The 14,225-nt window shown below is 42.3% G+C and overlaps 1 protein-coding gene across 3 annotated transcripts in view; it reads left to right on the forward strand.

Moving 5' to 3' along the window:
• Positions 1–14,225, forward strand: part of MAP3K8 (mitogen-activated protein kinase kinase kinase 8) — a 48,613-nt gene that overhangs the window by 20,330 nt on the left and 14,058 nt on the right. For all 3 annotated transcript variants that reach the window (XM_030199268.1, XM_030199270.1, XM_030199269.1), the window contains exon 4: positions 12,268–12,529. In XM_030199268.1, coding sequence (XP_030055128.1) covers positions 12,268–12,529 — 262 coding nt within the window. The remainder of the gene's footprint in view (positions 1–12,267; positions 12,530–14,225) is intronic.

Consider the following 14,225-nt stretch of genomic DNA (forward strand, 5'->3'; position numbering starts at 1 on the left):
CTTCCGGAAATCACTAAAAACTTACCTGTTCAAAAAGGCATATCCTACTGACCCAACTTAAATGCCTGAACCCTGTGACACCTCGAAACCAAAGAACATAATGGACGTAACGTAACTCTTCTTCTGTACGATTCCCTAATATCTCTGTTCCACATGAATCTCATTCTACCACAGCATCACTGCGAAACTGTTTATACCGGAATTGGCGAACGCCTTTAAGGTACTATGTAAGCCACATTGAGCCTGCAAATGGGTGGGAAAATGTGGGATACAAATGTAACAAATAAATGTGTAAAAATGTAAAGGGCCCTGTTTAATAAGCAGCACTAAGGGTGCGTTAGCATTTTTAGCATGCGCTATGATTAGCACGTGCTAAATGCTAAGTCGCCCATAGGAACATATGGACGACTCTATCATTTATCGCGCTAAAAACGCTAGCGCGGCTTAGTAAACAGGACCCATATTGTTTATTGCTTATATCTGGGTTATACTTACTGTATACTGTCTTGAGTGAATTTCTTCAAAAATGAAGCGAACAAGCAAATATAACATGTGCCTTTGCTCTACGCTTGTGAACTAGATATTGATGAAATGCTTAACCTGTGGCAGGAGCTCTCATCCACATATTGTTTAAATAATCAGTATTCAAAAATTTCAAAATACTTCCCAGATTAGATTTACAGATCCAGCTGTTTGTTGCAGTTAGGTGTAACAGCATCTAAGGACCGGAGAATGAAGCATTTGCCATCACTTACTGTAAGCCATTAAGCAGTGATAGCAATAGCTGCAGACAGCATATTTAATAGTGTCACAGAAGAGAGGGTAAACAGCATACAAATATAAACAGAAAAAAAGCAAACACTGGGCCTTCAGGATTGAGACAAATGTTATCCTTTTATTCTGAAAATGACCCGACACGGGCTGTGTTTCGGCATACAAACGCCTGCCTCCGGAGTCGGAAAGTTCCTAAAGGTATGTTTACAGAAATATGAGATTAATCAAACAATCAGGATATATTTCCCAGAATGTGGTGATTGTCCGTACAAGCTGAGAAACGCTGTCAGTAAAAAAAAAAAAGCGTTTTTTTTTTTTTTTTACTGACGCCGTTTCTCAGCTTATACAGACAATCGCCACGTTCTGGGAAATGTATCCTGATTGTTTGATTAATCTCATATTTCCATTAACATACCTATAGGAACTTTCTGACCCCTGAGACAGGCGTTTGTACGCTGAAACGTGGCCCGTGTTGGGTCATTTTCAGAATAAAAGAATAACATTTGTCTCAATCCTGAAGGCCCAGTGTTTGCTTTTTTTTTCTGTTTCAGCATATTTAATAGTGGCACATATCTGCTTTGTTGCTCTCTATGGTTTTAATAAAATGTATTATTTTCCACTATGTATTGCTCAATGAGAGCTGGCATGCTTGCTTCTGGCCCCTTTATTTTTATTTATTTTTGGATTTTGCTCACACCTTTTTCAGTAGTAGCTCAAGGTGAGTTACATTCAGGTACACTGGGTATTTTCCCTGTTTAAGGAGGGCTCACAATCTAAGTTTGTACCTGAAGCAATGGAGGGTTAAGTGACTTGCCTAAGATCACAAGGAGGAGCAGCGGGATTTGAACCAGGCACCACTGGATGTTAAGACGGGTACTCTAACCTCTAGGCCACTCCTCCACTTTCAGCATCTCTTGAGACCAAGTTCTCTGTCAGCGTATCTGAATGTAACTTACCTTGAGCTACTACTGAAAAAGGTGTGAGCAAAATCCAAATAAATAAATATGGGGTCCTTTTTACAAAGGCACGCTAGCGGTTTTAGTGCACGCTAGAGATGCCCATAGAAATATATGGGTGTGTCTAATATTTAGCACGTGCTTATTTTTAGCACTCACTAAAATCACTACCGTGCCTTTCTAAAAGGACCCCTGTGTGTGATCATATGCACATATATGCAACTATTCTTGTTTACACATGTATTTTGTGCCTTAATTTTGGCACTTCAGAGAATTGGTCCTTTCAAGTCTATTCCCATGTGCTCTTGAACTCTTGTAGGAATTTTAAAATCAAATTTATTTTTGTGGGGGAAGCTTTTGGACTGTAGCTACGTTGCTCCTTTCTAGCGTACCCCTGAGAGGACTTCTGTGTGTGTGTTTCTTGGAGTATAGTTTTTGCTTTTCTTGGAATTGCGGTGTTTCTTTTTATTATGTTTTTTTTAATTGAAATTTACAATTTATCAACCAAGCATCCACTCATATAGAAAAATGAAAAGTTCCAAAAGACTATAACCTTGTAGAAAGGGAAGGGGAATGGGACTTGATATACTGCCTTTCTGTGGTTTTTGCAACAACATGCAAAGCGGTTTACATAGTATATACAGGTACTTATTTGTACCTGGGGCAATGGAGGGTTAAGTGACTTGCCCAGAGTCACAAGGAGCTGCATTGGGCATCGAACTCAGTTCCCCGGGATCAAAGTCCGCTGTACTAACCACTAGGCTGCTCTTCCACTCCTTCAATTAATTCTAGTCCTCCATAAAGGGAGGAGCGCTTCAAGCTCTTAAAATATAAGAAAACTCAAAAGAGAATAAAAGGAAAAAGCTACTAACACCAAGCTCTAAATACAGAAGACAATTCAACGTAATGTGGATCTTCTACCTCTTATATGGGAGAAGAGACCCTATCAGGTCCCTCCATTATCCCTCTAGAGGAAATAAATGTGGAGAGTTGAACAGAATCAAAAAAAACACATTTGTGTGATCTGTGCTTGATCACACATTTGCATGGAAATTTAAGGAAAAACAACACTCCCATCTGCAAAACTTTAGGTCTCAACAGAAATTGTTTCTTCTTCCTTTGCGTTTTACATGAAATGTCTGTAAAGATATGAATCTTAAAATTCAAGAAATTCTTATCCTGATTCTTAAAATACAAACGCAAAACCCAATCTTTATTTAAAACCAGTGCAAAGGTAACTAAAAGAATGGCCACCTTTGTATCTGAAGTCTCAAGCAAAGCACAAATGTTCAAAGATTCCATAGATTGAATCTGTCCCAACTGAGTTCTGCCATCAGCTTATTTAAAAGCAGGAAAATATAACATTTTTACTATCAGCGATTAAAGCTCTGGTGATGCATTCAAAACTTCTTTGAGATATCTGACAAAAAGTTCTTTAGCAGAAGACGACCTTAAACGTGGAAAATTAAGTACTCTTAAATTAGAATTTCTTGCAATGTTTTTCAGCGCTTCCACCTTAGCTTTAAGATTAAATTCTCTGAGGAAGTGATGTCATCGGGCGAAATGGCAGCCTAGCTTCATAGCTCCTTCTCCCGGCACCCGATTTTAGCGCTTAATAGAGATCGCTAGCGGGGAAGAAGGTGGTAAAGGCTGACCGAACATCCCCACAAGCAGCAGTTGCCATGAGCAAAGCCTCAGCCCGAAAGAAAGACGGAGAGAAGCATGGCGGGTAGGGCTGCTAAATGCCACGAGTCCCCAGAGCGGGCCTCGCCGTCTGATTATGACTCTGCCTTTTCTTTGGCTGAGACACGATTCCCACCCTCAAAAAAAGGAATCTCCAGTGAGCTCCAAAAATTCCTGTCTAATATCTAGGACGAGATAAAGCACTCAAAAGGAAGAGATCTTGGAGCGAATGGATTCGCTGAGCTCGGACCTCCGAGAGCTGGGGGGCAGGGTGGAGGAGGCAGAACTGAAGCTCGACGAACATGCAGAAACTTTGAACAAGCAAACCAAAATGCTACAGGAGTTGGAAAGAAAGAATGCAGACTTGGAATACAAATTGGATGACTTAGAAAACAGGGGCCGACGTAACAAACTCCAGTTCCGCGGGGTCCCGGAAGGGGGAGAGACTGAGGATGTGTTGGCGATAGTGCAATCCTTGTGTGCTACATTGATGGACCCTGAGGCCGGAGAGGTATCGTTTGAGCTTGATAGAGCACACAGAGCACTGGGCGCACGGAAGGAGCAACAGGTGCGGGACATCATAGTGCGGTTCCATAAGTATGAAGTTAAAGAAAAGATCCTGACTTGTGCGCGGAAGGTACAGAACTTGGAGTATGGAGGGGTCAAGGTTCTGGTGTACCAGGACCTTTCGCAGTATACCTTGCAACAGAGGTGCCAGCTGAAGCCAGCGCTGGACATTTTAATTAAGAACCAAACGCAATATAGATGGGGCTTCCCGTTCTCCCTGAACTTTGCTTTGAAGGGCAGCAAATACAGAGTGAGGTCATTAGTGGAGGCTTGGGAAGCTTTACACACAGCAGAGCTGGTGACCTCGAATGTCCCACCAGGGGCAGTGGCGCCTACAACAAGGGCTAAGCTTCAAGGATGGCAGCTAGTTCCCGGGACTGCAAAGTGAAATAACCCGAAAAGATGAGAAGGCTGGAGAGAGTTGGACTGGGGGCACAAGGTCTGAGCTAATGGGGGAGTCGCTCTTGGTTGAAGTCTTTCATAATTCGTTTTCAGGGGTAAGAGTTTGAATGGGAAAGGTTCACCATTTGATTCAAGGTTTGTTGGGCAAGAGAACTGTATGGAGGAAGCGAAATGGGGAGAGGAGCATAGGCATACTTAGCGAAGGAAAGATGGGGAATTGGCCTGAGAAGGGGGACTAGAGTTTGCATGTAGCAAAGGCTGGAGGAATGGAAGTATGTTGGCGATAAAATGAGGGGGGTGGGGGGGGGGGGGCGTGGGGCTGGGTGCTGTGAGTGTGGTGGGTAACTTCCTCTTTTTCCACTTGGAGGTAATGAGACCTCTGATTGGTGTTACTGTCGGGGTTAGTGGGGGTCACAGCGGGGTATGATAGGGGGTTGGGGGAATGACTTGACACTAAGGATAGGAGGTACTCACAGATGGGATGATTGGTTTTTCGTGTAGTACATGTACTAAGAAATGAGTGCAGATTTAAAGATATTATCCTATAACGTTAAGGGCATGAATATGCCTCAGAAAAGACAAGTTCTGTAAGGAACTGCAGCAGTTTCAACCACACGTGGTCCTCTTGCAAGAGACACACTTGCGCCGAAAGCATGAAAAATTTCTCTCTCATTCTGGTTACCCGGGGGCATACTTTGCTTCTACCGAGGCCTTAAGAAAAAGTGGGGTGGCGATATTGATACATTCCTCGGTGGCGGCACAGGTAGTGAATGTTAAGAGGGACCCGAGAGGGCGTTTCATATTCCTACACATTAAAATTGACCAGGTGGACCTAACGGTTGCATCTATATATGCCCCCAATAGTGGTCAGGTGGAGTTCTTTGCGAGGTTAAGGAACTCCTTGGCAGCATTTGTCCAGGGTTCTCTAATATTGGGGGGTGATTTTAACGCTGTGGTGAATCCTGGTCTGGACCGAACAGGGGTCACTAGAACAGAAGGGAAAAAATAGGCATTAGCGCTGGAATCCTTGGCCTATTCCTTGGGCACGTTGGACCTGTGGAGACTGACACATATGATGGACAGGGACTATACCGTCTACTCCTCAGTACATGACTCCTATTCACGCATTGATTATATTTTTCTAGATACTGCCTTGGTAGAGAGGGGACCTGAAGCGGGAATAGGCAGTATGGCAATATCAGATCATGCCCCATTATGGGTCTCCCTGCCAAACATAAGGGCGGAAATAAAGGAAAAGAGATGGACATTAAATGCTAGTTTAATGTTATAGAAAAATGTTGAAAGAATATTTGGAGTTTAATATTGACTCGGGGCCCACGCTAAATACAGTGTGGGATGCTATGAATGCGGTATCCAGGGGTTATTTCTTGCAATTAGCCGGTAAACGATCAAGGACACGTAAGGGACAAATAGTGAACTGTCTGGAGAGAATACACTTGCTGGTGGACCAGCATAAGGTAAATAGGTCCTCTCAGATCTGGCAAGAGTTGTGCAAGGAGAGAATGCTGCTAGATTCTATATACTCGGAGCAGCTCAGTCTATTGTAGGTGAGGTATAGGGCGGGAAATTATGAGTTTGCACATAAGGCAGGTCGCCTCCTTGCTATACGGTTGCATAGACAAAAAGTTGACCGAATGGTTAAACAGGTGCGTGATGGCAGGGTAGAAGTGTTACGTAACTCAGCACATATACATAAATGCTTTGGAGAGTTTTACCAAGCACTATATTCTCAGGAGATTAGCCCTTCTCTAGATTCTATTGAGAAATATCTGGCCGAGAGTGACCTCTTTTCTTTGACTTCTTATCAACAGGCAATGTTAGACAAACCAGTTACCCCATTGGAAATACAGGAGGCCATTCGAAGCTTGCCTTCTTATAAGTCACCTGGGCTGGATGTGTTTCCTAATGAGTTCTATAAGAAGTTTGCACCTGAATTGGCGCCGCTTCTTGCGGACTTGTTTAATCAGGTGGGGGTTGGGGGGACCCTGCCTCCATCAATGATGGAGGCTTGGATAGCGGTGCTGCCCAAACCAGATAAAGATCATACTGAGTGCAGCTCATACAGGCCTATCTCTGTCCTAAATGCAGATGTTAAAATACTGGCGAAGGTCCTGGTAAGCCGGTTGGCACCCTTGCTTCCGGCTGTCATACATCCTGACCAAGTGGGCTTTTTGTCACATCGTAAGGCAATGGACAGTATAAGGTGTACATTAGACCTCATGTATCTAGCGAAGAGAAACCAGAGGCCTCTGTGTCTCCTTAGTCTGGACGCAGAAAAGCTTTCGATAGGGTCCAATTTGTTTATTGGCCCATCTGAAGGAGAAAGATGCCTTCTGAGACTCCACTACTTCCACAGAAAGCGTTACATTCAATGCCTCTGACTTTGTCATATTTACTTTGAACCCTGATACTGCTGAGTACTTGTCAATGATGCGTATGAGCTATGGGAACTTAGACAAGGGGTGAGTCACGAACAACAGGACGTCGTCCTCGAAAAGGGCCATTTTATGTGTTCTACCTGCTATTCGAGCTCCCGAGATTTCCGGGTCTACCCGCACACGTGAGGCAAACGTTCCATAACCATGGCAAATAATAAGGGAGACTGCTCTGGAAAAGGCTTCTCCTGTAACCAAATGCTGGGTATATCGGTCCATCGTTGAAGAGGAAGGTAGGTTGTGGAGGACTCTGTGGAAAAGACCCTCGTCTTCCCTTTTCCTCTTTACCATCAGTAAGAGAGAATTTTCTCAGATCTCAGCATTGGAACAGAGCAGCAGCCATCTTGGAACGCCTCCTCCCCCCCACCACCATTTTTATTGGGTATTATGAGCCATGCAGCCATTTTTGATTGGGCGTTATATCATCAAGTTTAATAAAATGGATGTCTGTTCCAGGCCATAAGTAAAAAAAAAAAAAAAGTTACTTTCCTGTGCTTCATTGAAGACTGTTAGATATTTGTTTGTTTACAATTTTATATACAGCATATACAAAATAATTGATCAAAGTTATGAGCATTTAGAACATATATAAAAATACAAAATACATACTAAAAACACACAAAAAAAGCATAAAATAAAGCAGATCTCTGAGCAGAATTGATCCCACATGGCATTTTGTATTGTATCAGGGCCATAGGAGCCAACTTTTCAAAGTGATTGTGGGTGCTAAACCCAATGGAAATGACTTAATCTCTAGACACAGTCAAGGAGTTTACTCAATATTGGGGGTGTTCAAACACTTTGGGGCGGGCAAAATTCTGTTAATACCTCTTAAGCTAGCGTTTGCATTTCATCTTGTGCTCTCAGCCTATAATTAGCATGCCTAGTGTGGGATTTTAAGAGATTTTTTTGGTGACTAGTGGAAACCACTTTTTATTTGTCTACATTAAATTTCTTCTGCCCTTTGGATGCTCAGTTTTCCAGTTTCCTAAGGTCTTCTTGCAGTTTTTTATAGTCCACATATGTTTTAACAGTTTTGAATAGTTTTGTGTCATCTGCAAATTTAATAACTTCACTTGTAGTTCCGATTTCCAGATGTTAAATAGCACCAGTCCCAGTACAGATCCCTGCGGCACTCCACGATTCACCTTCCTTCATTGAAAAAAATGGCCATGTAACCCTACCCTCTGTGTTGTGCCTAATACCCAGTTCCTAATCCACAAAAGAACATTGCCTCCTATCCCATGAGTCTTAATTTTCTCGGGAGTTTCTCATGAGGAACTTTGTCAGACGCTTTCTAAAAAATGTAAATACACTATTTCAAGCAGCTCATCTTTATCAACATGTTTATTCATTCAAAGAAATGAAGCAAGTTGGTGATGCAAGACTTCCCTTGGCTGAATCCATGCTGACTCTGTCCCATTAAACCATGTTTGTCTATGGGGCTCATTTTCAAAGCACTTAGACTTACATAGTAACCTATGGAACTTTGTAAGTCTAAGTGGTTGAAAATATGCCTCCATGTGTTGCGTAATTATATTCTTTATAATAGTTTCTACTATTTTGCCCAGCTCTGAAGTCAAGCTTTACTAGTCTGTAATTTCCTGGATCTCCCCAGAATCCTTTTGAAAAATTGATGTTACATTGGCCACCCTCCAAACTTCAGGTTCTATGGATGAATAAATGATAGGTTACAGGTCACTAACAGCAGTTCAGCAATTTCATGTTTGAGTTCTCTCAGTACTCTAGGGTGCTTGCCATCCGGTCAAGGTGATTTACTACTCTTTAAATTGTCGATTTGACTGTGTACATCTTTCAGATTCACCTAGATTTCTTTGTTTCTCCGCATCATCATCCTACTCCTGTACACTTCTACTGGCAAAGTATGTGCCATAATGTCATGGGGCATATTTATACACTGGTCAATATTTTATACATGTGTATATGATCACATACACATGACTTTATAAAATTACCCTTAACAGTGGGAGTTTCTCTCAGATGACTCTGGCTAGAGCACAGCAGTTCTCTTATAGGGTAGTACTAATACAACCTATCCATTTAAGAACAATGGCCTTTCAGTTCTAAAAATCCAAAAAGCCAAAACCAGCAATTTGAATTTCATGTGTAACACTAAAAGTGAAAGTGCACTGGCCCTCAGTGAGCTGCTTCTATGCTGTCGCATTCTGTAGTGATTGTAAATCTCTTAAAACCCTGTCTGGAAGATCAATACACAGTAAATTCCATAATTAAAACTGCTGATTACAAAAGAATGCAAAAGCACACGAAGTGCTGAGGGCTCTCATAAAGGCTTTAACTGACGTACTAGTTGCAATTCATAATAAACAGTAATAGGTGATTCCAAAGTATCATCAGAGTCTATATTTATCCCCATGCTATGTTGTTCTGAGGAAAAAAGGATCATCCATTTCACAAAGAAGGCTAATTTGTACCTCCAATACTTAGTCATTTTGATGTTCCATAGAAACATAGAAAAATGAAGGCAGATGAAGACCGGGTGGGCTCATTTTCAAAGCACTTAGCCTTCCAAAGTTCCATAGGTTTCTATAGAACTTTGGAAGGCTAAGTGCTTTGAAAATATGGCCTGATATCTGATCTGCCCATACATATCATCTTCTATCCCTTCTTTTTCCTTTGAGATCCTATGTACGAGGGGCAAACTGAGAGTGGTCTTCTCCCTTCCATCTGGCATCTATTCCCCCTCCCCACTCCATTCGCCATCCAGCTTCTGTCCCTCTCCCCCCTCCATCCAGTGGTTGTCTTTTTTTAACACCCCCCCCCCCCCCCCCACCGGACACCCCCACTACCACTGGTGCACCAGACTCTGCCCATTCCCATCCAGTACCCCCCTGCCACGGCCAGCACTGTTGCCGCCCTGCTGCTGCTTCAGCAGTGGTGACAAAAATAGAAAAAAAAAGATGGCGAGGCTGCATTGTTCCTGCTCGTGGCTGACTGGCTGTGGCGTGGAACAGGAAATTGTCAGAGGCAGGCGGGACAGGCAGCCATGAGCAGGAACAGTGCAGCTCCATGATTTTCTTTTTCTGTTTTTGCCTGTTGTAACAGCAGCAGCAGTGGTGGCCATGGTAGGAGGGTATTGTGTGGGAGTGGGGAGAGCAGCATGCATCCGGGTAGAGCCTCTGGGCCCCTGGGCCCTGCCCAGTTGCCCGAATGGTCAGGTCGCCCCTGCTATGTACTTGTCCCAAGCTTTCTTCAATTAGATACAGTTTTCGTCTCCACATACACCGGGAAGCTGTGTCACAATTTCACCACCCTTTTCATGAAGAAATATTTCCTCAGGTTACTTCTGAGTCTATCCCCTTTCACCTTCATCCTATGCCTCCTCACCAGAGCTTACTGTAAATTGAAAGAGATTTGTCTCCTTTTTCAAATGTATGCTTAAATGTTATGTTGAAATTCTAAAAATAAAAAATAAATGAAAAGAAAGAAATGTCTTGTATGCATTTACTCTATATAAAAAACTGGGAAATTCCAAACCTTCTTAATTTAAGTTCTAATTACCCAAATTAGTTTGAAATAGTAATATTAAATGGTGTGACACCTTGTAACTCCAAAATTCCACAATCGGGATCGTTTCTAATAAATCAACAAGGAACCTCAAACCTCCTCATAGGGAACACACTGCAACATTAGCTTAGTCCACTATTTTAATGAAGGAGTAGAATACTATCACTGGTTCCAGTGAGGAGGAAGAAGAGAAAAAAACCAACCGCAAAAACTCATAACTACATGAGAAAAACGGATGGCATAAAAACTCTCCTTCTCCTTCACTGACTAGTTATGAGTTTTTGCGGTTGTTTTTTTTCTCTTCTTCCTCCTCACTGGAACCAGTGATAGTATTCTACTCCTTCATTAAAATAGTGGACTAAGCTAACGTTGCAGTGTGTTCCCTATGAGGAGGTTTGAGGTTCCTTGTTGATTTATTAGAAACGATCCCGATTGTGGAATTTTGGAGTTACAAGGTGTCACACCATTTAATATTGTATGCATTTATGCCACGTAGCATTTAAATGTCAATGTTCAAAACCAAACAAAAAAATCCCTCAGACAGTTCTGCTGATTCAGCTTTTTGGAGGGACATCGACACCTATGTTCATATATCATTTGTGGAACAATAAGCTACAAATAAAAAAAAATAACCTCTCTAATATCCATAAAATATTAAATAGTAAGGAAGTGACGCACCCTGAGGGACTCATAAACTGATTCACCAACACCATAAAGCTAGCTTAGATAATTAAGAAAAGATCAAAGCCGTTGAAGAATTACTCTCCCTAAGCCCAAATATGAAAAATATTTGACAGAATATACCCCCAAAAAAAGAAATCAAATGCATAGGAAAGCTCTAAAAAAATAAGCATTCATTTCTGTCCAAAGTATAAAAAACATGATTCGTAAGTGCAGGTAGATACTGGAACATTTTTTGGATTTACTAAAGAACGCTATTGTATTAGGGCACACCATTGCTATTAACACACATTTATTGGCAGGGCCTGTTGCATAAAATGGGACCTGCAGTAAATAACTTACGTTAACTTGTTATTTATGGAGTAACTAGTAAAAAAAGGCCCGTTTCTCTGAGCAATGAAACGGGTGCTAGCAAGGTTTACCTGCGGCAGCATCGGGAGGGCGCAGGAAGGCAGCGTCGGGAGGGTGCAAGTGTTTTTTTTTTGGAGGGCGGCAGCTTCGGGGTCTCGGCAGATCAGGTGTTCGGACGGCACTCCTCCCCCTGCGTAGCTCGATGTTTGTCGCTGTGCGTCGGGGGGGTGGAGGCCCTGTGTAGGCCATTGTTTCTGGCAGTGCGTCGGGGGGGGGGTAGCGTCGGAGGGCGGTGGAACTGGCGATTGGCTGAGTGTCATAGCCCCGCCCTCCACGTCATCACGTTGTGACGCGAGGGCGGGGCAGACACTCATGGGATCTTGCAACTACAAATTTACATTTAGAATGTTGGGGTTATGAATTATGTGTGGATGGGGCGTGGCTGAGGGCGGGTCTATGAGTGAGAGTGAGTGGTGCTGACAGCCTAGAAGACTACAGGGCTTCAGTGTTTCCCTGCCACACAGTGAGGTTCAGAACGTTGGAGGTCAGAACGTTGGCGGTGAGAATTATTTATATAGATGTGATAGTGCCTGTTAGTAATTCTAGGCCTTAATTGTAAGCCCTCTTAGGGCAGGTAAATATCTAGCGTACCTGAATATAACTCACCTTGAGCTACTACTGAAAAAGTGTGAGCTAAATTAAAAAAAAAAAAAAAAAAAAAAAAAAAAGTATCTTCTCTTTCTTTTCTTACTTCCAGAGTGTGTATCTTCAAATTCCTCAGCCTCTCAGTGTAAGACTTGCAGTGCAGTCCATGTGGTTCATTAATGACATTTTCCACTATGATTTCCTAGATTCCTGTGGAACAGTTTAAGCCCGCAGATGTAGAATTCCAGGTCCACTTCCACCACGAGAACATTGCCGAGTTATATGGGGCACTGCTGTGGGACGAGACTATCCATCTCTTCATGGAAGCAGGAGAGGGCGGGTCGGTGATGGAGAAGCTGGAGACCTGTGGACCTATGAGGGAGTTTGAAATCATTTGGGTGACTAAACATGTCCTCAAAGGGCTCGACTTCCTTCACTCAAATCAAGTGATCCATCATGACATAAAACGTATGTTCATGTTTTGTTTTGTTAAATTTCCATCTCCTATCCATTGTTGGGTAATGTGCAAGAGTGAGGGTGATTCTGACATCTCCAGTTAGCTGTTCCAGTACACTTTGTTACTTTACAGATGAATCGGTCTGAAACTTTCTGTGGCTGTGATCTCATTATCATTGCCACAGAAACCATGTGACCCCACAGAGGTGTGGACTGATGACATTTCTATGAACAGCTTGCCGAGGTGTCAACCTTAAGCCCAGGTTTTGTGGCCTCGTTTGGGACTGCAGCTTACAGTTTGGGAAGCTTGCCCTAAATATATTTTACAAAAGGAAAAGTCCCCTTAAAAATGCTTTATTCATGTGAAGTCTAAAACTAAAATAAGCCCGACACTGGCCGTGTTTTGCCCACGCAAGGGCTGTGGCAGGAGCTAGATTAACTAGTGACAAAACTGCACTTTTCCTCATGTGATCAGTTCTTTCACATCACCATTTTATATTTTGTGGATTGCTTGCCGTGTTTTGTTTTTTTATTTTCTAGGATTTATTTACCACCTTTTTGAAGGAATTCACTCAAGGTGGTGTACAGCAAGAATAATTCAAACATAAGCAATAGACAATTACAGCAGTAAAAATATTCAAACAACAATACAATGTATGGCATAGTATGCTACATTACAATGCTAATACAATAAACAATAAAATATTTTAATAGACAGCATGGGGTATAACCAAAGATGGAACATATAGATAGATAAAATAGAGTAACGTGATTAAGAAAAATAAGGGACTAGTTTAAAGAAAGTTGCAAATTAGGTCAGAAAGGTGCTTGTATAGGTAGGAAAAATGTTAAATGTTAACTGCCATATGGATCCATGCCCAAACTATCTTATGAGAAAGGCCCCAGAACGATTCATTACTGAACTCACCACCCACTTAAATCTCCTACTCCTACAAGGCTCCTTCCTTGCTGAATATGGCAATATTCTACTCACACCAATAACGAAAAACCCCAAGAAACCAGCGAATGACATCACCAACTATCGACCTGTGGCCTCCATCCCTCTTCTAACCAAACTGATGGAAAATAGAGTAACCTCCCAACTTAACGAATTCATACAAAAGTTCTCCATACTACATGAATCACAATCGGGATTTTGACCTGCACAGAAACAGTATTACCCTGGTTTCCAAGTTCAAACAAGAAATTTCAATTGGCAACAAAATACTTCTTCTGCAGTTCGACCTATCAAGGGCATTTGACATGGTAGGCCATGAAATTCTCACAAAACTACTGGACAAGCTAGATAGGCGGAAACATCATTAAATGGATAAAAAGTTTCATCCACACCAGAACTTATCAGGTCAAATCAACATCTTCAATATCGCCTGCGTGGCCATCAAAATGTGGAGTCCCCCAAGGCTCACACCTATCCCCAATCCTCTTCATCCTCATGATGATTCCTCTGGCCAAATCCCTATCTAAATCTGGCCTAAATCCCTTCATCTACGCTGATGACGTCACAATATTCATCCCCTTCCAATCCAACCTCACAGAAATCTCGGATAAAATAACCACTGCCATGAACATCCTAACATCCTGGGCCAACGCTTTCAAGATGAAAATGAACAAAGAAAAAACTCAGTGTCTAATCCTTTCATCACAACACTCTACTCTGCTCCCAACTACCCTGAACACCCCAGACGTT

Source organism: Microcaecilia unicolor, chromosome 1, assembly GCF_901765095.1.
Source record: "Microcaecilia unicolor chromosome 1, aMicUni1.1, whole genome shotgun sequence".
Classification (NCBI taxonomy): Eukaryota; Metazoa; Chordata; class Amphibia; order Gymnophiona; family Siphonopidae; genus Microcaecilia; species Microcaecilia unicolor.